The sequence below is a fragment of the Callospermophilus lateralis genome, chromosome 11 (genome assembly GCF_048772815.1).
Source record: "Callospermophilus lateralis isolate mCalLat2 chromosome 11, mCalLat2.hap1, whole genome shotgun sequence".
Lineage (NCBI taxonomy): Eukaryota > Metazoa > Chordata > Mammalia > Rodentia > Sciuridae > Callospermophilus > Callospermophilus lateralis.
The window spans coordinates 49,168,428-49,191,735 of NC_135315.1; the positions used below are offsets into that span (position 1 = coordinate 49,168,428).

At 43.4% G+C, this 23,308-nt stretch overlaps 2 protein-coding genes across 5 annotated transcripts in view; one reads left to right on the top strand and one right to left on the bottom strand.

The window, feature by feature from the left end:
• Window positions 1-27: 27 nt before the first annotated feature.
• Cyb5d2 (cytochrome b5 domain containing 2) lies at window positions 28-15,863 on the bottom strand. 4 transcript variants are annotated; one of them, XM_076870984.1, is made up of 4 exons: window positions 15,789-15,863; window positions 11,081-11,221; window positions 8,156-8,342; window positions 28-5,998 (listed from the first exon to the last, which is right to left on the bottom strand). In XM_076870984.1, exons 2-4 carry the CDS (start codon window positions 11,133-11,135, stop codon window positions 5,782-5,784), a joined length of 459 nt encoding a protein of 152 aa, XP_076727099.1. In that variant the 5' UTR covers window positions 11,136-11,221; window positions 15,789-15,863; the 3' UTR covers window positions 28-5,781. The 4 variants fall into 4 exon arrangements, with proteins under 4 accessions (XP_076727099.1, XP_076727100.1, XP_076727098.1 ...); XM_076870985.1 differs by having other exon boundaries at window positions 15,766-15,820; XM_076870983.1 differs by lacking the exon at window positions 15,789-15,863 and adding an exon at window positions 15,358-15,641.
• A 190-nt stretch (window positions 15,864-16,053) lies between these two features.
• Zzef1 (zinc finger ZZ-type and EF-hand domain containing 1) overlaps window positions 16,054-23,308 on the top strand; it is a 122,349-nt gene continuing 115,094 nt past the window's right edge. The window contains exon 1 of the mRNA XM_076871594.1: window positions 16,054-16,529. Coding sequence (XP_076727709.1) covers window positions 16,176-16,529 — 354 coding nt within the window. The 5' untranslated portion in view covers window positions 16,054-16,175. The remainder of the gene's footprint in view (window positions 16,530-23,308) is intronic.

Here is a 23,308-nt window from a genome sequence, read left to right on the forward strand (position 1 = left end):
TCTAATGCAGAAGTACCAATAAGCATTAAAAACAAACAAAAACCTCTTGACATGTGAATAAATTTCTTTTAACAGCTACCCTTTAGGAACATTTGAATTCCAACATTTTTCCAGAAACATATTGGTGATAACAAGTCAGAAAGTAGCTATTTCAGGGAAAGCAAACAACTGCCTGAACTTCTGTGCTTTGGGTCCAGACTTTTCAGTGCATGGCAATGGGTGTGGTTGAAGTTGCATAATCCCAGTTCCTGATCCTATGGAAATTCCTCAAAGGATCCTGAAAATAACCCCTCTGGTTCCATTATTTAGGAGCAACTCAAGGAGGTCCATTCAAGGTTTGAAGGAAAGTCTGGCACCACCGGCTTCAGAGCAAACTATAGAAGGTTTAGGGGCTTGCAAATTTAAGATTTAGTGATTCATAAAACCCCTGTACAAATCTAGTAGCTCACCTGGCCCTCAAAACACTTTATTGCACTAACATTGTATTCCCTTTCTTTACCTTTCATTTTGCTTACCCCCCCAGTTCCAACCAGTTTTGATACACCTTATTCTCCAATGTATTCTCTTGTGGTTAATAGGCACTATTAAGAACTTCCACTTAATCCCAAGTAATAATTTTTTTTTGTACCAGGAATTGAACCCAGGAGTGCTTAACCACTGAGCCACATCCCCAGCCTTTTATGTTTTTTGAGACAGGGTCTTGCAAGTTGCTTTGACTGCTAAATTGCTGAAGCTGGCTTTGAACTTGCAGTCCTCCTGCCTCAGCCTCTTGAGCTGCTAAGATTACAGGTATGTGCCACCATGCCCAACAATCCCAAGTAATTCTAGTAGCTGTCCTTGAAGATAATCACCCTGTCACTGATGTGTAGCACAATTAGCAGCCTGATGGATGTTGACTTTCATGTTTTTGCCCAACCAGGAAAGAGCACTGGGCTTTACTTCTGCTTTGTCATTGATTCGCTGATAGTATTGGGCAAGCTGCGTAATTTCTGTGCCTAAGTTTCCCTGTCTATATAATTGAGGTGACCAGAGTCTTTCCTAGCTCACAAGTCTGCCTGGAGGAAAATGATCAGTAGTCATTAATATGTCCTTCCTTTCTTCCAAGCGCACAGGTTCTTGTGTTCTCACCCTAGGGCCTGTGGAGGAGGTTGATGGCTGCAATCTCTCTCTGCTGCCCACTTGACCAAATCTGGGGCCTCTAGTAGAACAGGACAGTCTCAAGGGAGAGGGGTCCAGCTCAGGGTTGTCCTCAGAGGGACACAGCCCCAACCTTTCTGTGGGATTGAGGTTTTAGTTACCAGCTTTCCCTAGAGCAAAGCAAGTGATGAGACGGGGGTTTTGACAGGCTGAGATGTCACTAAAAAACCCAGACTCAGGGCTGGCGTTGTGCTCAATGGTAGCTTGCTTGCCTTGCATGCGTGGGGCACTGGGTTTGATCCTCAGTACCATATAAATAAATAAATAAATAAATAAATAAATAATAAAGGTATTGTTGTGTCCATCTACAACTAAAAAAATTTTTAAAAAATCCAGACTCCTCTTAGTTTTGTGTTCATAGCAAACTGAATTCTCAGAATTGAAAGGCAGGTGATGAGATTACCTTCAACATGTTGGCCAGCAGTTGCCCAGCCTTTTTCTTTTGACACTGCTCACTGGTGTGGGGGAAAAAAAAAACAGCTCAGTTCTGTCAACTTGATGGCTACTTTAATCATTGATAACAGCTATATAATGGCTGTGGTAGGAAGTAGGTATGATAGCTAAGGAAATTCTACCTCTAGTAAAAGATGGAGAGAACTTTATGCCTCTTTTCTGGGCCATAAAATGGAAACCTCTCAAGGCTGACATGGAGATTAAATGAGAACAAAGCTCCCTGCACAGGGCACAGCCTGGCACAGTTGCCCAACACATTTTCTTCTACTTCCCTCAAGTCTAACTGAATGCTCAGCCTAAGCTGGACTTTCTGTGGCTTCCATCAGGAAGGGACTGCCCTTCTCTGCAGTTTTGCCCAGGGTTACCTTTACTGGAAAGAGAAGGCATTTCTCCATTAATCACCAGCTTATGACAAAGCCCTTCGAATCATGAATCATTTGCTCTAACATGAGGGAAGTTCTTTACCACTAAGTAAGTGGTTGGCAGCAAAGGAGAAATGAGCTCTCATTGAGCAAGGAACTGAGCAGGTGCCCAAGGCTGGCCAATTTGTCCTGGAACGTGGATTCAGAAGTTTTGTTTCAGTCAGAGACCACGCACCTTCTAGACTCTGCCAATGTCCACTAAAGACACCTGTTTTGCTCCTTTTGCAGTTTGTTTTGAAGGGTCTACACATCTCTGGGCTTGTCCCTCACACTATCCCTGCACTCCTGCCCAAGAATGGCCTCTGACTCCCCCACCATACAGTAAGTCCCAGAGGCCAGGATCTTCACTTTCCCCTATCCTCACACAATTCAATGCCTCTCCCTTAGTAAGTTTTTTATTTTTATTTTTTTTCTGGTGCCAGGCACACTCAACCACTGAGCCATATCCCTAGCCCTATTTTGTAATTTATTTAATGAGATAGGGTCTCACTGAGTTGCTGAGGCTGACTTGAGAAATCCCTGCCTCAGCCTCCAGGCCACTGGGATTACAGGGCCTGCACCACATCACCCAGCCTTAGTAAGAACTTAGTAAGGTCTTAATGGTACTTGCTGAACGACCAAAGGAGTGATTATTTTCCAATTAACCTGGAATTGAAGACGGTTTCCAGAACAGGAGCCTCAGGCACTGACCTCAGAGCTACGTGAAACTCAGAACAAGGTCCTAATTTCAGCTCTCCTGCTTTCTGCTTCTGCCCCAGGGAGAGCAGACATGCAAAAATGTGGCGGAATGGAAATAGCACTGAATCAGGAGTCAAAAACCAAATTCCAGGCTCAGCTGCATTGCTCTGGCATCTTAAGTTTTAGGGGGCCTTAGTTGCCTCATTGCCAAAATAGATCTAATCCTGTGCCCTTGCCACATGTTGAGCACTGTGAATATGTGTGTACAAAGCTGAAGAACCTACGCTTCTGTCCTCAAAGAGTGTGACTCACTGAAGAGGCTGATAGGAAATGCATGGCTAAAGCACACTGATATATTCTTATGGGAGTGAATGCCAGGGACCAAAAGGGAGTTCTCCTTCAAAGAATAGCCCGACAGTGCCAGGGACCAAAAGGGAGTTCTCCTTCAAAGAACAGCCTGACAGTTACAAGAAACAGCCCCCTGGGAGACATCTTGCCTGACACCCTGCAGCCATCTATCTCCCTGAGACATCCTATGGCCATCTGTCTTCCTGAAGCATCCTGCGTTATCTCACCTTGTGAAGACTTCTAGCAACTGCCGATAAGAGAGCTTCCCCATCCCCAGCCCATAAATACCCCTGTGTGAACAATAAAAGTTTGCAGCTTGATCAGAACTACTGTCTTGCTGTCTCCTTTCGTGTCTCTTGTCCCTTCATTCCTCCCCATCTAGGTTCGCTGCCCACGTTGATGTGTCCTGCCGGTCGGGACAAGTGAACAGGGTGCTATGGGAACTTAGGGCAAATGCATTTAAATCCAGCCTTTGGGCCAGTGGTTAATGAAGGCATCCTAGAGAGGTTGGATTTTGAAGAAACAAGCAGAGAAGATATTGTTCTAGGCAGAGGAAACCAATGTGTGAAGGCATTGTAGGCATAATACTTTGAGAGGAAGGCTGGAGAGCAGATGTACATGGGAGGATACAGGAGATACAGGGACTAGAAGGAGATAGGCCACAGAAAAGCCCTTTGCAAAGGCTCTGGAGATCTGGCACTTAGTCCTCATAGATGCAGGGAGCCACTGAGGAAAGATGACTTGCAGCAGTGTGGAGGAAGGAGTGTGGACTCCTGCAGTAGTTCCAGAATAGTTCAGGAATAGGTACAGGAATGGCAAGAGAACTGAGGAAGTAGGACTTGCAGGATTTGGAGAGTGGTGGGAAGGAGGGAGGAAGGAGCTATGACCAATTGCCAGGACATTTTCTTGGGGTCAGGTGGAGATGGAAGTGCTGCTCTCCTGGAAAACAAGGGCTGTGGGTGGAATGATGAAAACAGTATCAAAAACGGGGAAGACTCTGGAAAGCTGCTCATTCTGGAGGTACAGCCTGACAGTAAAAGTGGCTGCTGAAATAGGAGGGAGGAGAGCCAGTAGAAAGAGGTTCATGGAGGAGGCCAGGTGTTCAAGGAGACTGAGAAGGAAGAGTCAGAGGGAGAAAAGGAAACCAGGATAAAGCCAAAAGGGTTCCATGGAGGACCTCATGGTCAACAGGGTCAAGAGCTCAAGGTAGATAAGAACTGACTGTGACTATGGTGTTTACCAGTACAGAATTGATCTTGCTACTGAGTAGAGAAGGCAGGTGACTGCTACATAGCAAATGAGGGTTGAAAAACAAAGATCCTGAGTATAAGCTATTTTTTCAAAATGCTTGGCTATAATAGGAAGTAGGTATGATAGTTACCCACTACCATGGGGTTGAGGGACAGTATTTTATTTGTGATGTCATAGAAGTGACCTCTTTAATGCATACTCAAAGGGAAGGGCAAGAGACAGGAAGAGATACAGGTCTAGGTGGGGTAGGCCTGGGGTGGGGATGGAGAGAGAACTGAGGGGAAGGCTCAAATAAGGCAAGCCCACAACCTGTAATAGCATCAGTCTTCATGTCCTTATCTGTGAACCAGAAACATTCCTTGCCCTCATCTACTTAATAAGAATTCAAGAAATAACTGAGAGGGCTGGGGATATAACTCAGTTGGTAAAGTGCTTGCCTCTCATGCACAAGGCTATGGATTCAATCCCCAGCACCACAAAAAGAAAAAAAAAAAGGTAACCGAGTATGAAATTTGTCAAGTGTAGGTGATTACAGATGACCTTAGACATACACACCGCTGGACAGGTTGCAAGCCCAGCCACTTTGAGTCAGGGCTCTTTGCAATGACATTTGCAGTCTTGCCTAGATGTTGATGTTAGGCTAACCACTTAATTTTATAGCTGCAAAACTACCTTTCAATCACTATGCAGACTTCTCCCATTATAAACACACCACACCTGATTTTAAGTGTTTAAAAGAATACCCTTGCTTTAAATTGTTATTTTGTTCAGAGACACATGGATTTGATGCAGCCATGTATATGCAAAAACTTTCCAATTCCAGAATTGGCCTACCCCATTTTATTATCCATGCTTATTGCAGGAGCTCTAATCAAGCTAATGGGCTTTGGGTTGTAAATTCAAGTTTGCCTTGGGGTGGAAGTCAGAAGAAAAGTCATGAAAGTCAGTGATCACAAGTGTTCTTCCTTCCGCTGGTGCTGTTAACGTGCACAGTTTCTTGGGTTGTATCTGCTGAGACACTGCCCCTTTCTGCCACTGCTTCAGATGCTGACAGAGCTGGGGTTATGGGCAGGGCCCAGGCTGGCAGCTGATTAGGCAGCTTGGGAGTCCACAGTAAAGAAAGCTCAGAGCTTTCCCCTTGTTTATCCATTATTTCTGAATTGGTCATATCTGTGCCCTTAATTTCTGAGGGCTCTGAAGGAAGGTCACAAATAGGCCTAGGGGGAATAGTGTCAGAACAGGCAGACAAGTATGAGGCTGGCTGCCAATCTCTTGCCTGTCACCAGAATGGGGAGCCCATGGTGAGGCACATTTGCAGGATGTGGTCAGATTCCTTCAAGACCTTTCTGTCTCATGCCAGGAGCCATCCTAGGATACAGGAGCGTAAGTTTTCAGCAGGGTTCCCTGTGTTATCAAGATTCAGGGTGTCAGCTTAGAGTGGGAAGGAGCATGTGATGGCCAGAGGCGGGCAGCCTGTGTATTCCCCCAAGTTGGGGTCATCCAGGTCCCCACGATTTGTGTGTGTAGGGTTGTCAGGCAGCTGGTCACTAGGGGGACCGGTTGTTCTCACACACACACAGCGGGGTTCCTTGGCTCCTGGCTTATATAGCTTTCTGGGGACGCCAATCCAGTCTCTGCTCACACCTCCACTATGGGCAGAAAAAAAAGAGGTCTCCTTAGTGAGTTTTTCTGTGACAAAGAACAAAGGAAGTAGCCAGTGAGAACTTATGAAAAGGAGAAGCCATTCCACTTCCTACCTTAGCGCTATCCCAAGCTGCATTCTGCAACATTCAGCCCACGCCTTCTTGCTCTCCTGACTTCCTCCAGCTTCCCCTGCATGGCACCAACACCACTTTCTCGGGGTCAAAGACAGTGCCCATTGTCCCTTTCACTGCTCTTTGGCTGTTGCTTAGTGCCTTTAAAAAAGGCAGCACCTCTTCCCTGTAGGATGCTGACAGCTGGGAAAGGATCCCACCTTTGGGTATGTAAGCTTCTCTTCTCTAGTCCCCATTCTATCCTAGTGCAGGACATCTTAACTTTAGGGCCTGGGAACTTAGTGGGAATTGGGCAACTTGGTAGGTCTTGGCCAGCTAAGTCAGCCTTCTCTGGGAGCCACTCACATCAAGAGTTGTTGCCAGCTGTACTGGTCCTTGTATAGGCCTAGCTCTTGATGCCACCAGGCTTCAGAGATAAGAGGATTCAGCTTGGCCCAACATAGTCTGGCAACCTCCTGTCCTAGACAGAGACCTAACTCATTTTAGGGTACTGAGTTCTGTGTCTTGTGGACTCAGAGGTCTTGCGAAAGGAAAATGAGATTTTTAGAATTGATACCTCATATATGTTCCAGTGCCTGGGACCAGGATTACTTGCTGTCAGAAAAACTGCTACCCAGTTAGAAACCATCCCACTTGTAGCTTACCTAAGAACAAGGTTGTTGGGGCCCCAAATACCTCCTTCCCATCTAGTCATCCATTCCACTGGTGATCCTTACTCCATATCTGAGTCCTATCTTCAGAGCTCATTTCTCTCAGAGATACACATTTCTCTCAAAAACAAAAAACTGGGCTGAGGCTCAGGGATAGGGCCCCCACATTCATTTGAGCAGCTCATTCCTGAAAGCAAGGCAGGGTTCAGGAGACAGATGGGAGGGAGAGGGAGGCAGGCTTTCCAGCAGAGCACAGACAAGCATCTAAATGTACTCTATAGGCCCATGGGATGACCTATGGCAGCCAAGTGTTCTCAGGCCACCTGCATTTGAACCTGTGCCTCAGAAAAGCCCACTCAGATCCCAGCTCCTCCCCCTAAAGTGCAAAGGCCCAGGTTCTCACATGACACATGACACCAGAGAAGCTGAATCTTCAAAAATGCTGTTTAGGAGAGAAAGGCCTTTCCTTCCTGCACCTTCCTTTACCCCACTCCCCTAATGGGTGATGATATAGTAGCAGGATCTAGGGAAAACTGGTAGCTTTGACTGCTTGCTCTTGTCCACACAATGAGCCACCTGCCCTGCAGAAGAAGGTGGATCTACACAGTTTAGCACTTAGGGATGTGAACTCCCCCCAACAGTCCCTGTCCCTTTTCAGTGAGAGCTGGACTCATTTTGAGGTCTTTGAGGCTAGAAAGTTTGTCCAGTGTCTGGTTTCCTTTGTCCCTTTAGTAAAGCTAACGGCAATTTGAGAGTCTTGAGTTGAACCTCAAGTCTGGCTGGCCTCATGTTTAAAGTAGTAAAAATACCAGTTTCTCCAGCTTCCCAAACCAACCCGGAACAATCTCTGTGGCATCATTTCTAATCAGGCTCACCTCACTTTGTTCTTTCAGGGAAAGACTTTTCCATCTAGCCTGTACCTCCTGGAATTACTCAGAATGTGCAGTGCCTTTAAAGGGCATTATGGCATGGGCCATCTTCCCATCCTTTTCTCCAGCAGGCAGGAATAATGTGCACTGACAGACAAGAAACCCAAATCATAGTTGGCTGAACGTGTCAAAGCAAGTGAGAAACAGTACTCATGCCTGCTCCTCACTGCCAGACCCCCAGGGTCTTGGGGCAGGGGACAGTGGGAGATACTCAAATCTCAGATCCAAGTCTGAATCCTAGTGTTACTCAATCATTTGGAAGGAGATCCCACCATCAGTCATTTTTTAAAATTCCCCAGAAGATCTAACATGCAACCAAAGTTGAGAGCACATGTATTTTGAAAAAGTTCCCTGGGTTAACAATTAATTCATGGATTCCCTGAACAATGCAGGCAGGACAGCCTAGAAGTTTGATTTGGATAAGAGATGGAAGGGAGCAGAAGCTGGCTTACCTCTTTTGGGAACACCAGAACCGGCTACCCTTGGTGGCACTCCACTCAGCATTGCAGGGTGGGAACTTCTGCTTCTCTTTCTGTTCCCATTTATTTGCCTCCAGGCCTTTGACCATCATGGCTTCCACCTGAATCAGTTCTGGGGTTGGCTGCCCATCTTCTCCATAGAACCTTCCTATCACCCTTCCTGTGGTGACAGGAGAGCTGAAGTCAGAGTAAAAGTTGGGGAGAAGCATGAATAGATGCTGAGTCATTGGAATCAAGCTCAAGTTCCCAGGGGTTTGGAATTCAGTGCACTACAATAGCCTGTTGGGTACTTGCTTATTGAGAACTTGTACTAGAGACACTTTGTGCGAGTGCATGCACGTATGTGCATATGTGTGAATGTAGTGCTGGGGATCAAACTCCAGGTTTTGCACATGCTAGGCAAGCTCTCTACCACTGAGCTACACCACAGCCCTGGAAGGACTTTTGGTGCCTTCTCAGTCTCTGTCAGCATCCTACAAGACTCCATATATAAGCATCCCTGTTCTGTCTGAACTATCCTCCAGTGCAGAAATTCCTGAATCTTTCTTCCCTCCAGACATCGGTTCCCTGAAAGTAGAACATTGTGTGATTCATTTACTAATGCTTTACAAAGCTTAGGGCACACAGTAGGTATTTAACAAATGTTTGCATGAATAGCTTATTGGTTTACATTTGTGTAACTCAATTCTACTCAAACAAACTATTTACAAGTTATTTACTGAGCACTTACTTTGTATCAGACACTATGCTGTATACTTTATTACTTATATATACTTACTTTGTATCAGAACTTCACCAACAGTTTAAAATCCCCATAGCAACCTATCTGAGAGAAATAATTGTTTTCATATCTATAAGACAGAAATTAGGAGATCCAGCAACTAGGGAAGGCTATGAAGCTAGTAAGAAGTCTGGCTTGATGCCCACTTTCTCCCCTTCAATGGCACAGGCTTTCAGTGGACATGAATGGAAACTGGTTTTCATTTAAAATGCCTGTCAAAATTAAAGTCCAGACTATGGCAGCAGCTAGCAAGTGGTCTGCAGCCTACAGGCCAGAACCAAAACAGATCAGTTCTCCTTGGGTGCAGGGTCCTAATGTGTCCAAGTCTTGAGGTAAAAATGGCCATCACAGCCAGCTTCTGTCACGGAGCAAGGGAAACAACAGAAAGCACTTCTGTAAGGTTTGATTACATAGGTGGTATTATGTGTTGCCTGTCCCCAACTGTGTGTGTCCTATCTCTGCAGTCACCAAGAACTGACTCAGATTCCACTGGCATGTATATTCTACATGTTCAGGATTCCATTCATGTCAAGTCCAATCCCTCCCTGACTTCCTCATATCTTTTTATGTCACTTCTGGCCTTTGTTATTTGGATGAGGAGCCTTGGATCTCTCAGACTCCCCCTCTTTCACATCCAAATATATACTTCCCTTAATTCATGTCTAATCCATTAGTGAATCTTATCAATCCTACTTCTAAAACATATCTCAATTCTGTCCATTCCTTTCCATTTCCACCACTACCATCTTAAACCAAACCACAGACTGTGACAATAGCCTCCCAAGAAGTCTCTGTGTCATCTCAGGCCCCCCTACAGTTCTTTATCCACAAAGCATTTGGACAAAACATGAATTGAGCCTGGTATGGGGGAAGCACACTTGCAATCCCAGCTACTTGGGAGGCCAAGGCAGAAGGATCATAAGGTCAGGGATGGCAACTTAATGAGACTGCGTCTCAAAATGAAAAATAAAATAGACTGAGGATGTAGTTTAATGATAGAATACCCTGGGTTCAACACCCAAGATGAATGGATTGATAGACAAGACAGATAGATAAATAAACATGCATCTTACCATGTCATTTCTATGCCTATTTAAAACCCTAGAATGGCTTCCTAAAATACAAATTTCTTAGCCTTCCCAGCTCTCAGTGCCCTTGAAGGAATCTATCGTTTAGCAGTGTCTTAGGACACTGTTAGTTATCTTTTCATTTAAGATGAGTTCCCTCATGTGTCACCAGTAAGTACCAGGTGCCATTCCTTACACAATTGCCTTTAACGAATATTCACTCCTTCTTTCATTCAATCATTGGTACTGGTGAAAAAAACCAGGGGTTCTTTACTGCTAAGCCACATCCCCAGCCCTTTTTATTTTTTTGAGACAGGGTCTCACTAAGTTGCTGAAGCTGGCCTTGAACCTGTGATCCTCCTGTCTTAGCCTCCTGAGTTGCTGAGATTACAGGTGTGTGCCTCACAACCAGCTAAAAAATGTCTGATTAGCATAACTTCCACCCTGGAGACAGTTCACTCAAGATTTTTGGTCTCCTTAGAGAGCAAAATAAAAAGGTACTGTCAAACTGCACACCAATTTAGACTTCAAGCTTCCTGGCTGTGTGCTGAAGCTAGATGCCTGGAAAAGAGTGAGACAGTGAAGCTGCCCTTCTGGAGCTGGCTTAGTTCAAGAATGGGACAGGCACCCATCGGCTTTGGGCAGCTGAGGCCAAGGCAAATGGTTTGGCAATCCTCTTCCATGACTGTGATAAAAACAGATGCCCATCCATCTCCATCAGGGACTCACTGCCACACTAATAACCAGAGTTTAAAGTGAAAAAAAAAAAATCCAGAGCTGGTTTTCAGATTTGGGGTGGGAGGATGCTGGGGATGAAACCCATGGTCTCATGCATGCTAAGCAAGAACTCCACACTGAACTACACTAAAATATTAAAAAAAAAAAAAAAAAATATATATATATATATATATATATATATATATATATATATATATATATATAATTTTTCATATTTTAACCTTTTGCCCAATTCATAAAAAATCTGGCCTTTTGAAAAACACTGCAGAACAACCAAGTGAAATCTATGGAAATGACCTGTGGACTACCCACCAACAAAAACATAATTCTTCTCATAGAATAAAAGCCAATTTTGAAGTATCAGCATCTCAGAGAAGGACAGATCAATTACATCATCCACAAGGCCTGCTTCAGTGTAGTCTCCAGTCACAAATGCTCTGGATGCATCTCTGCCTGCAGGAGAGAAGTTTCCAACAGATTCAGTTGTAAATTACCAACACTGTATGAACTTAAAAATTTCTTTTCAAAAAAGATTGTCCTGATAACCCCCATTCTCCAGGAAATGTAATCCCCCTCCTCTGTGATAGACACCCCTGAATCTGGAAAATACATTTCTTTGACATTTGGCACATTCTTTCATTTACTTTCAGTAACATTTAATACAGCTGACCACTTCCTTTGGCTTCCATGATGCTACCTTCCTGGTTTTCTTCCTCTTTTTTTAGCTCCTGTCACAAGCCTCGGGGAATGATTATTGTTTACACCCTCTCACTTGACAACCTTATTCATGCTTCTGTTTTCAAATTCTACCTGTATGTCAAAGATCACCAAAGTTGTATCTTTAGTTTAGACCTCTCTTGGGTACCAGACCTATATAGCCAACTACCTACTCACCATCACTCAGTCATCTTACAGACATCACAAGTTCAAAATGTTCACAGTGAACTAATAGTCATCAGCAACTCCTACCCCAGGAAACCTGCACCTACTCTAGTTTTTCCTATCTCAGTAAATGTCAACCATTCCAGGAATGTGATCCTTGACACCTCCTTCACCCCTCACAAGTACTCAGTGCCCAAGTCCTATTTTTCCTTCCAAAAAAGTTCTTGTATCTACTTGTCTCCACATGCCACCAAGCAAGCCCAGGCTGCCATCAGCTCACATCTAAACTGTTACAGCAGAAACCTAGCAGATTTTTCCACATTCATTCTTGCCCCATGAATATATTTTCCATATAACACTTAGACTCTCTTTTTTTGCAGTGCTGTGGATCAAACCCAGGGCCTTGCACATGCTAGGCAAGCATTCTACCACTAAGCTACATCCCCAACCCAAGAATGATATTTTAAACATGAATTCATCATGTCATTCCTCTGCCCCGTCCCCCCAAAAATGTCCTGAATAACTTTCCTTTGTCCTATGGCAATGTCCAAAGTTCTTAACATGTCATGCACCAATGGCTGCCCTGCACCAATGACTGCCCATCTGGCCTCACCACTTTCTACATTATTCATTATATGCATGCATGCGCGCATGCTTTTTCTTTGTCTTTCTCTCCTTCTCCTCAGCTAGGTTAGGGTCCCTGATAAAACTAGTCTTTTTAATGATTATCACAAAATAAATCATTAATTGCATAATTCACTTAATGTCTTGTCTTTTCTATTACTAGCCTGTACATTTTATCAAGGAAAAGAACACCCAACCTCATTTAATATTGATTCTCCAGTGTCTGGTATAGTGCCTAATCTTGAGTCAAGTTCCCAATAGCTATGGACTGAATGAAATCTCTAGATTTTCTTTTTTTGGTATTGGGGATTGAACTCAGGAGCACTTGTCCACTGAGCCACATCCCAAACCCATTTTTGTATCTTATTTAGAGACAGGGTCTCACTGAGTTTCTTAGCACCTCACTGTTGAACTTGGAAATCTATACATTTAAAGCCAACTGATTGTTAACAAAGGTGCCCAGACGATTCAAAGGAAAAGAATAGTCTTTTCAACAAATGGGTGCTGGAACATGTGAAGAGCCACAAGCAAAAGAATGAAATTGGACCCCTACTTCATACTATATACAAAATTATCTTAAAATATGTCGCAGTCTGGCTGGGCACGAAATAACCGGGAGGTCACAAGCCACTTGTAGGTTCAAATAGGAACTACTTTATTGCCCGAACCCCACGGGAACACAACCAGAACTCCACCGAAACTCCGTGAGAACCAACGAGAACTCAACAGGAACTTCGTGAGAACTCAACAGGAACTCAAAAGTAGCAGGCACCCGAGGTAGCAGGAGCCGCCTTATTGCCGGACAGCAGAGGTTCATATACACAACTGAACACACAGCTTGCTTCAATTTAGCATCATCCAGTTACAGCAATCAGTCATTATCCCAATAACCATACACAGCTTATCTTAACCATCATCATCCTAATGGCTTGCTGGCATTGCCTCTCAACCACTCCTTCTGGCAAAATGCCAGGTGCCACCTTGACTTGGTTGTGGCTCCCAATATCAATAGATCAAAGATGAATTTTTCAGTAAAAACTATAAAGCTCTTGGAATAAAACAGATGTAAATCTTTGTGATCTTAATTGGGCAATGATTTCTTAGGATATCAAAAGCACAATCAAAGGAAATAGATAAATTGGATTTTCTTTTTGGGTGGTAAAAATGTTCTGGAATTAGTGATGTTTGCACGAGTTTCTAACTTAAAAAGCCCCCACTGAATTGTATACTTAAAGGGACATATTTTCTGTGGATCATATCAATAAAAATATAGTAAATAAACAAAAATGAATAAATGAATATGTCTCATTCCCTACTAGACTATGTGGGCATCTAATTTCTTAATCCTCGGGATCTACTGTAAGGTAGAACACATGGTAGCAGGCAATAGATGGATATTTAATGAATATCAGGCAAACAGAACTCAGTAGAGCTCAGTGCAAAAGAAAAGAATCACCTCAGAAATGAAAGTTTTTTTTGCCCATACTTATGCAGACATCCATGACAAGTGAATTAGCATGTAGGAGGACAGTGTACCAAAAAGTGCTCTCAACTGGCAAGTACAAAATAAAAAACAGCTCTGCTAGGTAGCCCCTGGATAAGATGCTCCCCTTGCTGGAATGTGTGCTGAGCTTGGAGAGAAGGAAGTGATTTGTATATAAGGGCCAGAGGCAGCTTCCCAGTTCCTCTAAGATAATGACAAGTGGAAGATGCTAATTTAATATCAGCGTAGTTACTTGTCTTAGATTTTCCCTTGTATTTTATTTTTCCTTTTAAATTTTGGCAGGTGAACTGTCCCTGGGTCTAGTTAAGAAACACTCTCCAAAACACTAGGCTGCAGGGCTGGGATTGTGGCTCAATGGCCTCACATTTGAGGCCCTGGGTTTGATCCTCAGCACCACCAAAGATAAATAAAGTATAGGGCTGGGGTTGTGGCTCAGTGGTAGAGCACTTGCCTAGCATGTGTGATGCACTGAGTTTGATTCTCAGCACCATATAAAAAAATAAATAAAGGGCCACCGACAACTATAATAAAATATTTTTAAAAAATAAAGTGTAAAAATTATTAAAAAACAAACAAACAAAAACCACTAGGCTGGTTGACCTGACTCACGTTCTGTCAGTGTTTATTTGTGAGGGCTGTTTGGCAAATCTTCTTCAATCTCCTCAGATGTAAAATAGTGACAGCAGGAAAAACTTGAGAAGATTCTTAGGAGCCTAACATGCACAGCTTTATTACAAGGTTTTGTCATTGTCCTCGTTATTATTGTTTGAGACAGGCTGGCTGTCTGGTTGCCCAGGCTGGCTTCAAACTTGCAATCCTTAACTCCCGAGTAATTTGGAATTACGGTGTGCACCTGCAATCCCAAATTACTCAAGAGGTGAAGTTTATTCTAAGTATTAAAGGACTGTTCAAGTGACCAGACCTCTTTCCTATGACCTAACCCCATAATATTTTTTTTTATAAATAGGTATCTTTTTTAAATATTTATTTCTTAGTTTTAGGTGGACACAATATCTTTATTTTACGTGGTGCTGAGGGTTAAACCCAGTGCCTCATGCATACTAGGAGAGCACTCTACCACTGAGCCACAATCCAGCCCCTAACCTCATAATCTTTTTAAAGATAGGCAGATAAGTGCATCTGCAGTGGAAGTAAGAATGACACAAACCAAAGGTGCTACTTCTAGGGAAAACGTGGGGTAACAAGAAAACTTACTTAGAGTCGGGACCTAGAGAGGAGGCTGAAATACATAGATTTGTGGGGGCAGGGAAGAGGATCTCATTCATCTCTGTGTCCTGAGCGCCCTGCACTAAACCTGGCACAAAGCAGGTATCCTCCCGTTTCCCAAAGTGGGTAACCAAAACATGTTTTTCAAACCTAAGTCACGAACAGCGGTGAACAGGGAGGATACAGGTCGATAATAGTTGGCTGTAGTTTCGCCAGAGACCAAAAAGATGGAGCAGCTGGTTCGCCACCGCGGTCTGAGGAACGTGGGGGTGGGGAGAAACAGTTGAAAAAAATGAACGAACGACACCGGTCCCCGCGCAGGAAGAAAAGGAATGAGCAGCCTCGCTAATACCTGCAAAACCGCTATAGTGTGCCCCAGGCTCGTAGTGCCTTCGGCCAGAGGACACGTCGTAGACGCGGCCGAGCAATGCCAAGTAAAGGCCCGGATCCCCTGGCCTGCCGCGGTACCGGGCCAGCTCCTCGGGTATAAAAAGGCGAAAGACGGCGCGGGGACCCCACCAGCCCATTAGCCGTGCTGCCAACACTGCCGCCGCCACCACAGCCAGGCTCAGCAAGAGTCCACGCCCGCAGGTGCTCTGCATCTAGACAGCCGCGACCACACCGCACTTACGAAGTTGCCGCCTCTCTTAACCACAATTAACATGGCAGAGACGCGTCCGTGACGTCACCGGCACGACACACACACACACACACACACACACACACACACTTTAAAATTCTTGTGCGAAAAGCTTATTACTTGGTCCCGACTCTTTCTCATACTTTTTAAAATATAGCTTGGGAACGTAAAGGGATGGCGAGAATGCAGAACAGCAGCGGAAGACCTTCTCTGATTATAGGCTATCCGCCCCCAACAAAGATGGCGGTAGAGGAGGCTGCGGGATGACGTAATATCTTGACAGACGCGTCTTCTAGGGAATCAGGGTTCTATCCTTTGCTAAGGCTGTCCTTGTCTAACTGTCGTGAGTTGGTAGAGTCGCTTAACGGCGATGTTGCAACAGTCCTCACTTGACGGCCAGGAAGTCGGAAGCCGCTGCCGCCGCCGGCGTTCCCTGCCTGTCCCCACCCGCCGGGTGCTGTCGGAGGTTGACAGGTCGTGGCAGGGAGGCGGCGGCGGCAGCAGAGCCGGGCACCCAAGACGGAGACCCCATGGGGAACGCTCCGAGTAACAGCAGTGAAGACGAAGCGGCAGCCGCCGGGGGCGAGAGTTGGGGCCCACACCAGGACTGGGCCGCGGACTCGAGCACGACCCCTGGCTTGGGCCCTGCGGCCCCCGCGCTGCCTCCCGCTGCCGCGCTGCTGGAACCTGCCCGGCTACGAGAAGCAGCCGCTGCTTTGCGGCCCGCACCGCCCTACGAGTCGCTAGTGTCAAGGCACCACGGCGCGCTGCTACGCTGGTTGGAAGAGCGGCTGGGCCGCGGCGAAGAGTCCGTCACCCTTGAGCAGTTCCGGGAGCTGCTGGAGGCTCGTGGCGCTGGTTGTTCCGGCGAGCAGTTCGAGGAGGTCAGGGCCGGCTGGGTACTAAGGGGGCGGGGGCAGGGCGATCGCCTCTAAGGGTTGTAAAGAGGTGGGCAGTCGCTCTGGAGAGATCAGGCAGGAATCCACAGAGTCTGCAGGTTCTCAGAATCGAAGCATGGGGTTGCCGGGACTTATTTGAGGTGTTTGTAACCTGTTCATTCTGGGCGCGTGCTACCTCTCTAACCTTTTTTAAAGGCGTAGAAAGAAGGGTCTAGGCTGGCCTTGCTCTACAGCGCTGAATTAGCCAAAATGTCTTTGCATGTTGTAGTGCAGGTATTCGTTCAGTTGACAGACGCTGAATTAGTTGCTCGGTGGAGTTTCCTTATTAGGCTCTAGATCAGTTTAAGAGAAAGGATGTTCAAGGATCAAGGGAGTGGCAGTGAACACCATTATGTTTTAATGGCCTGCGCAGATTTTTTTTTTTTTTTTTTGAAAACACCTTCTCAATCGAGTGTGGCAGCCAATAAATGTGGAAAGAGAATAACATAAACTGGGAAGATTCACACTCTATGGGCTATTCTCATCTCGAAAACACTGGCTTTTCCAAAATACATACTTGATTTTAGATCCTTGAAGAATAGGTTGTAGACTCATTTAAGCCATTATAAGCCCCTCCAAAATTAGGATCCCCGTGGGTACTTGTAAATATCCAGTTTCTCCTCATATCTGCACTGAACACTTCATTTTAGAGTTAGAAAAAGACAGATTCAGGATTACCCAGTGAGTCATTTTATTGGCAAAATTGGAACTATCATTCAGATCTCTTGATTTTTAAAAATGTCCCATTACTTTCTTCCTAGATCCTATTTCAGTCCACAGTGTTATCTCTCTCTCTCTCTCTCTCTCTCTCTCTCTCTCTCTCACACACACACACACACACACACACACACACACAGAGAGAGAGAGAGAGAGTTGTTTAATCTGAAAATGAATAAGCCGTGTAGAATCATCAGTCAATGAAGGATGAGTACATAAAACAGTAAACCAACAGGTACTTATAATGTCATTGAAAGGTTCTGTTTACTTTAAGACCAGAGACTTTTCAAATGTTTTAAGAATATTTTCCTGTACATGACAAGAATATTAAGGCAATATAGTTTATATGTTTGTTTTTTTTCTTTGGTTCTGGGGGTCCAACCCAGAGTCTTCACATTCTAGGCAAGTGTTCTACCACAGAGCTATTTACCACCAGCCCTTGTATGTTTCTTTTTTTTTTTTTTTTTTTTTTTTTGGTGGTGTTGGGGATTGAACCCAGTGCCTTGTGCGTGCAAGGCAAGCACTCTATCATCTGAGCTATATCCCCAGCCCCCTTGTGTATTATGTTTTCCTAGAAGAAAATGCCTTAAGACATTCTGATTCTTAAAAATATTGGTCTTTTTTGGTCTTTTTAGCAAAAGATCTCCATTAAAAAAAAATTCCAAGAAAACACATAATACTTTCATTCTAGTACCTATACATATTATAAGAACATGAAGCAGTGGTAGAAAGAACTGCAGATCTGCTCAAGGAGTTGGCACTTTTAAGATTTGTCTAAAACCAAATGGAGAGAAATGGTCTTTACATTGTGAGACAATCTGACAGGAATGGACTGATAGATGGGGGTTTATAGAAGTCCCAACATAAAAGGCCAAGAAATCCATGGGGTGTGGTCCAGAAAAATCATTCCAGGGCCGTGGCATTAGTCATATGTTCAATTGAGCAAATATTGGTTGGGCCAAGCATTTGGATGACAGTGGACAAAGCAGATACTTATCTTAGAGTATGTAGCATGGTGGAAGAGGCAAATATTAATCCAAGTAAATGTGTGATGAATATTTTCTAAGGTAAAAGGTTAGGAATAAATTTGAAATGTATTTAAGCTCATCCAGATGTCAAACAAGACTTAAATAAAAAAGTAATATCTTAGCCTAGATTTGAAAGGTGAAGCAGTTAAGGAGCTGGACAAGGTAGCAGTGTTTTTAGGTAGAGGTAATTGCATCCAGAGAATCCAGAGAAGGGAGAACCTGGAGTCTGTTATGGTATAAAAATTTAGACAAAACTGTTTCAGGGAACAGGAAACCCAAAGAATTTTTTGTTTTTAAACAAAAAGAAGTTTTCTTCTTGTGCTGGGGATTTAGCTCAGTTGGTAGAGTGCTTGCCTCACATGCAGAAAGCCCTGTGTTCAATCCCCAGCACCACAGTGCGGATGCTGCGGGTGGGGGGGGGGGGGAGCTTCTTATGTGAAGGTCCAGGGATGATATGGTGGGTTCAGATATCAAGGACTTGTCTTCATCCATTTTGTGCTGTCTGCCTTTCACTGGTACCTTCAACTTAATGATCCAGTTGACTTCTCCTGCTCTCACTTTCCACATTCCAACAAGCAGGATAGGAAAAGGAAAGGAGATGGCCACATCCCCCTTTTTTGTCTTTATTGTCACCTGGCCACACTTATCTGTAAGAGAGGCTGGGAGCCTGGCCTGGTGGTGCATGCCTGTAATCTCAGTGACTCAGGAGTCTGAGGCAGGAGAATCACAAGTTCAAAGCCAGCCTCAGCAACTTAATGAGGACCTACATAACTTAGCAAGACCATGTCTCAAAAATTAAAAGAGGGCTGGGAATGTGGCTCAGTGGTTAAGTGCCCCTAGGTTTAATCCCTTGTTCCCCACCACCACACCCCCACCTCCAAGCAAAAAAAAAAAAAAAAAAAAAAAAAGAGAGAGAGAGAGAGTGAGGTTGGGAAAGATTATTATTCCATGCCCTTATTTTAAGCTAAAAAAACAAAACAAAACAAAACAAACAAGATTTAATTGCTGAGGAAAAGGAAAGCAAATATTGGGGTACAGTTAATTTCTTTAACACAAGGCCAGATCATAGAATGTAGAAGGAAGAAAATGAGGTGAATAGTAGGCAGGAGCCAGACATTCCAGTACTTTGCAGGGAATTTGGAAATTGGAGTTTTAGGCAAAGAATCACCATAATGATTCCGGTTGCCTGATGGAGAACCAGACAGAGAAAGACCATAGTAGACCCACGTAGAAAAGTTAAGAGATTATTGTCATAGTCTAAGTGAGAGATTTGGTGACTTGGGCTAGGGTGGTGGCAGTGAAATGACATGAAGTGGATAACCTTTTTAAGTAGAATATACAGTTCTTAGAAACATTGTATATGGGTAGAGGACTAGAAGGAGAAATAAATTAAAGATGATTCCTATATTACTGTTAAGACTAATTAGATGGTTTTGCTATTTTATTGAGAAAGGAAACATTTCAGGGAAGGTAAGATCTGGAGCAGGAAGAGTTATGTTTTAGATATGTGAGTTTCAGATGCTGAGTGGAGATGTCAGACTGTTGAGTTTGTGTGTACTGTGCATGGTGTATAGAGTCATCTATTTGCAGATTGTATTGGGCCTTATGAAAAAATATCCACATTATGTCTATAGATTATGCTCAATGATAATCCCTCAGATGTGGTCCGTGGACTATTTAGCATAGTTAAAATCAGAAGCCTTTCAGTTGCAGTTAAAAAATTACATGGGAAGAAAACATGAACAGTTCTATTTTATTAAGGATCCCAGGATCATTATATCATCTATGTGGCAAAAATTGACATTAAGGAGTCGTTAGCATAGCATTCGAACTGGTGATTTATAAAATGTTGGAAATTTTTATTTCATTTTTTGTAAAAATCCCTGGGACAATCTGGAGTTATGTCATAGGATAATTAAGTATCCAAACACAGCCACATTCCCAGCCCTTTTTTTTTTTTTTTTAAATATTTTTTAGTTTTCGGCAGACACAACATCTTTGTTTGTATGTCGTGTTGAGGATGGAACCTGGGCCGCACGCATGCCAGGCGAGCGTGCCACCGCTTGAGCCACATCCCTAGCCCCCCAGCCCTTTTTAATTGCTAAGTTGTGTAGGTCCTTACTAAGTTGCTGAGGCTGGCTTTGAACTTGTCATTTTCCTGCCTCAGACTCCTGAGTCACTGAGATTACAGTGTGCTTGGAAGTTGTTTTTCATTTCATCTCCCTCTTTATATCAGCTCAAATACATGGTATCTGATTACTTAGGCCAACTCTGTGGAGCAGGTGGATGACAAGTACCAAACTAAGAACAGAGAACTAAACTAAGGTCTTAAAAGGATCAGTGATTTATGTAAGATAAGAAACTAAGTTTGGGCACCATCTTTCAAAGACTCCAGAATTTGTGGCCTTTTTCCCTTAAGAACTGGTGCTCTGGGTTCATTTTTCTTTGGTCTTGAAAGTAGATAATAAACTCTTTAATTTTTCCCTCATGCCAAGGAAGGCTGGGCAGGGATAATACAAACTGGAGAAAAAAAGTCATGTGTTTTTCTTGAAGCTTGTTTACCATATTCAGGTTTGGTATGGGAGGAGTTGGGGCTTGGTTTGATACTAATATTTGGTGACCCCAACTGGTTAGCATTGGTTAGTTGAAGAGGGCACTTTTGACTCAAAGCCAAGGTTTAAAGTCTTGGTGGTGATAATCTCACAGTGGTTCTTCTATCCATAAATGAGCAATAATTATATCAGAAATAGCCAAAGAAAATAAATACATTTGATACTGTGCTTTCAAAATATTTCTGTCCTTAGACTTGAATAAACTTCTGTATATATGATACATTTAATTCTACACCTATTTCCAAAAATGTAAAATAAATTTAAGCGTTTTGTGAAATGATAAAATGTCTTTTTGTAACAACTGAAATGACAAGTGATTTTCCCTTCATTCATTTTTATAGTAGCTAACATAAGGCTGAGCATGGTGGCCTATACCTGTAATCCCAGCAACTCAAGCAGGAGGCTCAAAAATTTGAGGTCAGCCTCACCAACTAAATGAGACTCTGTCTCAAAACATAAAAAGGGACTGTGGATGGATGTAGCTTGGTGGTAAAGTGCCCTGAGTTCAATCACCAAAAAAAAAAAAAAAAGCTAACAGAATAGAGCAAATTATCATGGGTGTACATGATTTATTATGATAATGCTAAGAATTCCCAAGTATATCATGCTTGCTAATTTGCCTCCCAGTTTGTATTGCTGTTTAAGCCCACCCAGTTGTCTTATTTTCACATATCTGAGACCTTAGTGGCTTGAGGTGATGTCATAAAGAAGATCTTGGAGTTGTACCAAGAACCAAAGTCTGAAAGCTTATCGTTTTATAGTACAACACACCTTTTCTCATGACAGGTGTGGTCCAGGAGAAGGACTCTTTGGTTTGCTCACAGGGAGCAACATTTAATAGACTGCTATGTAGAAGAGAAAGTTAAAATTAAATTCTTATTTGACACCAGAGATTAGAGATTAGATATTTGTATTCTTAATAGGGTATGTTTCTAGAAAATCATATAGACTGTAGGGCAGAATAAAGTGCTGAGCACAGGATGATAACATGACTTAAAGGGGAGAATTTCAAATGAACGGGTCTTATTAATTTTTCATACTGTAAAATTCATTGGGTTGTAAGCTCTGAGGGAAGGGCCATTTCGATTCATCTTTGTTCATTGTCTTGGCACAGTCCTGGCTTAAAACCAATGCTTAGTAAGTATTCCACCTGTAGTGGCCTCAGCGTGATTTAGCAAATTGAGTAAGGTGCAGTCATTACACTGCAACTTCATATTTCATATTCTATCTGTAGCCTTTTACTAATAATGTATTTATTGGCATCGGAGAAAATAGTGTAATATAGTTGTTTTTTTTTTTTAACTAAAAATGTTTTTTAATTACTTCTGGGTTTAGAGAAAGTTTGGAGAAAAACTGTAAAGCCTATCTTGGTATTTTCAGGTCAAAAGCATTAATCAAAAAAAAAAAACCAAAAAACTGTAGAATGACTTTGAGCTCAAGAACTGTGCAGATAGAATTATGCAAATGTACCTCTCTCCCCTGTGTATGTGCACCACAAAGTGACAGCAGACTATAAGCATTGCTTACCCTCTTTTCAGAGCCCTCATCTCCCCACTGCCTAAGGGACCAAATACATATTGCTCTGAATGGTTGGAGCCCACAGGCCAGCCTGTCTTCTTCAGCCTCATCTCTCTCTGTCCCACTGCAAAGCCCTGTGCTAACTCATGGAACACTCCCTTGTCATGTGTGTGGACCTTACTTCTCTTAATTCTTCAGAATTTTCCACCTTGACACCATCATCTGGTTAGCACCAAGCCAGCTTGAGGCATGATTCAGATGGCCTGTTGCTCCATCCTAAGTCTGCTTTCAAGGACCACAGAGCAGCACTTAACTAGTAGCATGACATTTGAGAACGTCTTCACCAGGTGTGAGATGCTGAAGAATTTGCCTGGCAAGCGAAGAAAGGGATATTCCTCTTAAAAGACACAGCAAATTATATAGAGATGGAAGAGAGCAAATTTTGTGAATGATACTCCTTTGGCACCTCATTAAGAGTCTGAGCTGTCTGGGATCCTAGTAGTCATTGCATATAGACTGTCCCTCTCCTTACCCTTCCATAACATCCTGAATGGATGTGTAGTTAGCCTGTAAATGCTCTCAGACACTTTTCACTTTATGAATTTGTCCCTGCCACTACTGTTTTTTGGACTGAGCTTGAAACTTGGGCCTAGAGCCAACCTATTTGTGGCCAAATCCTAGTTCTACCATTCTTAAGTCAGGTGACCTTGATGACCTTACTTTACCACTGTGTTTCTCAGTTGCCTCATTTGTAAAGTAAGCAGAATAATAGTATCTGCCTTATATAATTGGTGCAAGGAGTAAGTGAATTAGTTGATGTAAAGTGCCTAGAATAGTGCCTGCCATGCTA

Coding starts and splice junctions, on each gene's coding strand:
- Cyb5d2 (XM_076870983.1), bottom strand. CDS start 15,607: ATGCAGAGCACCTGCGGGCGTGGACTCTTGCTGAGCCTGGCTGTGGTG. Junction 11,222..15,357: donor ACACTATAGCGGTTTTGCAG/GTATTAGCGAGG, acceptor TCTCTCCTGCAG/GCAGAGATGCATCCAGAGCA. Junction 5,999..8,155: donor TTCTGGTGTTCCCAAAAGAG/GTAAGCCAGCTT, acceptor TTCTGCCCATAG/TGGAGGTGTGAGCAGAGACT.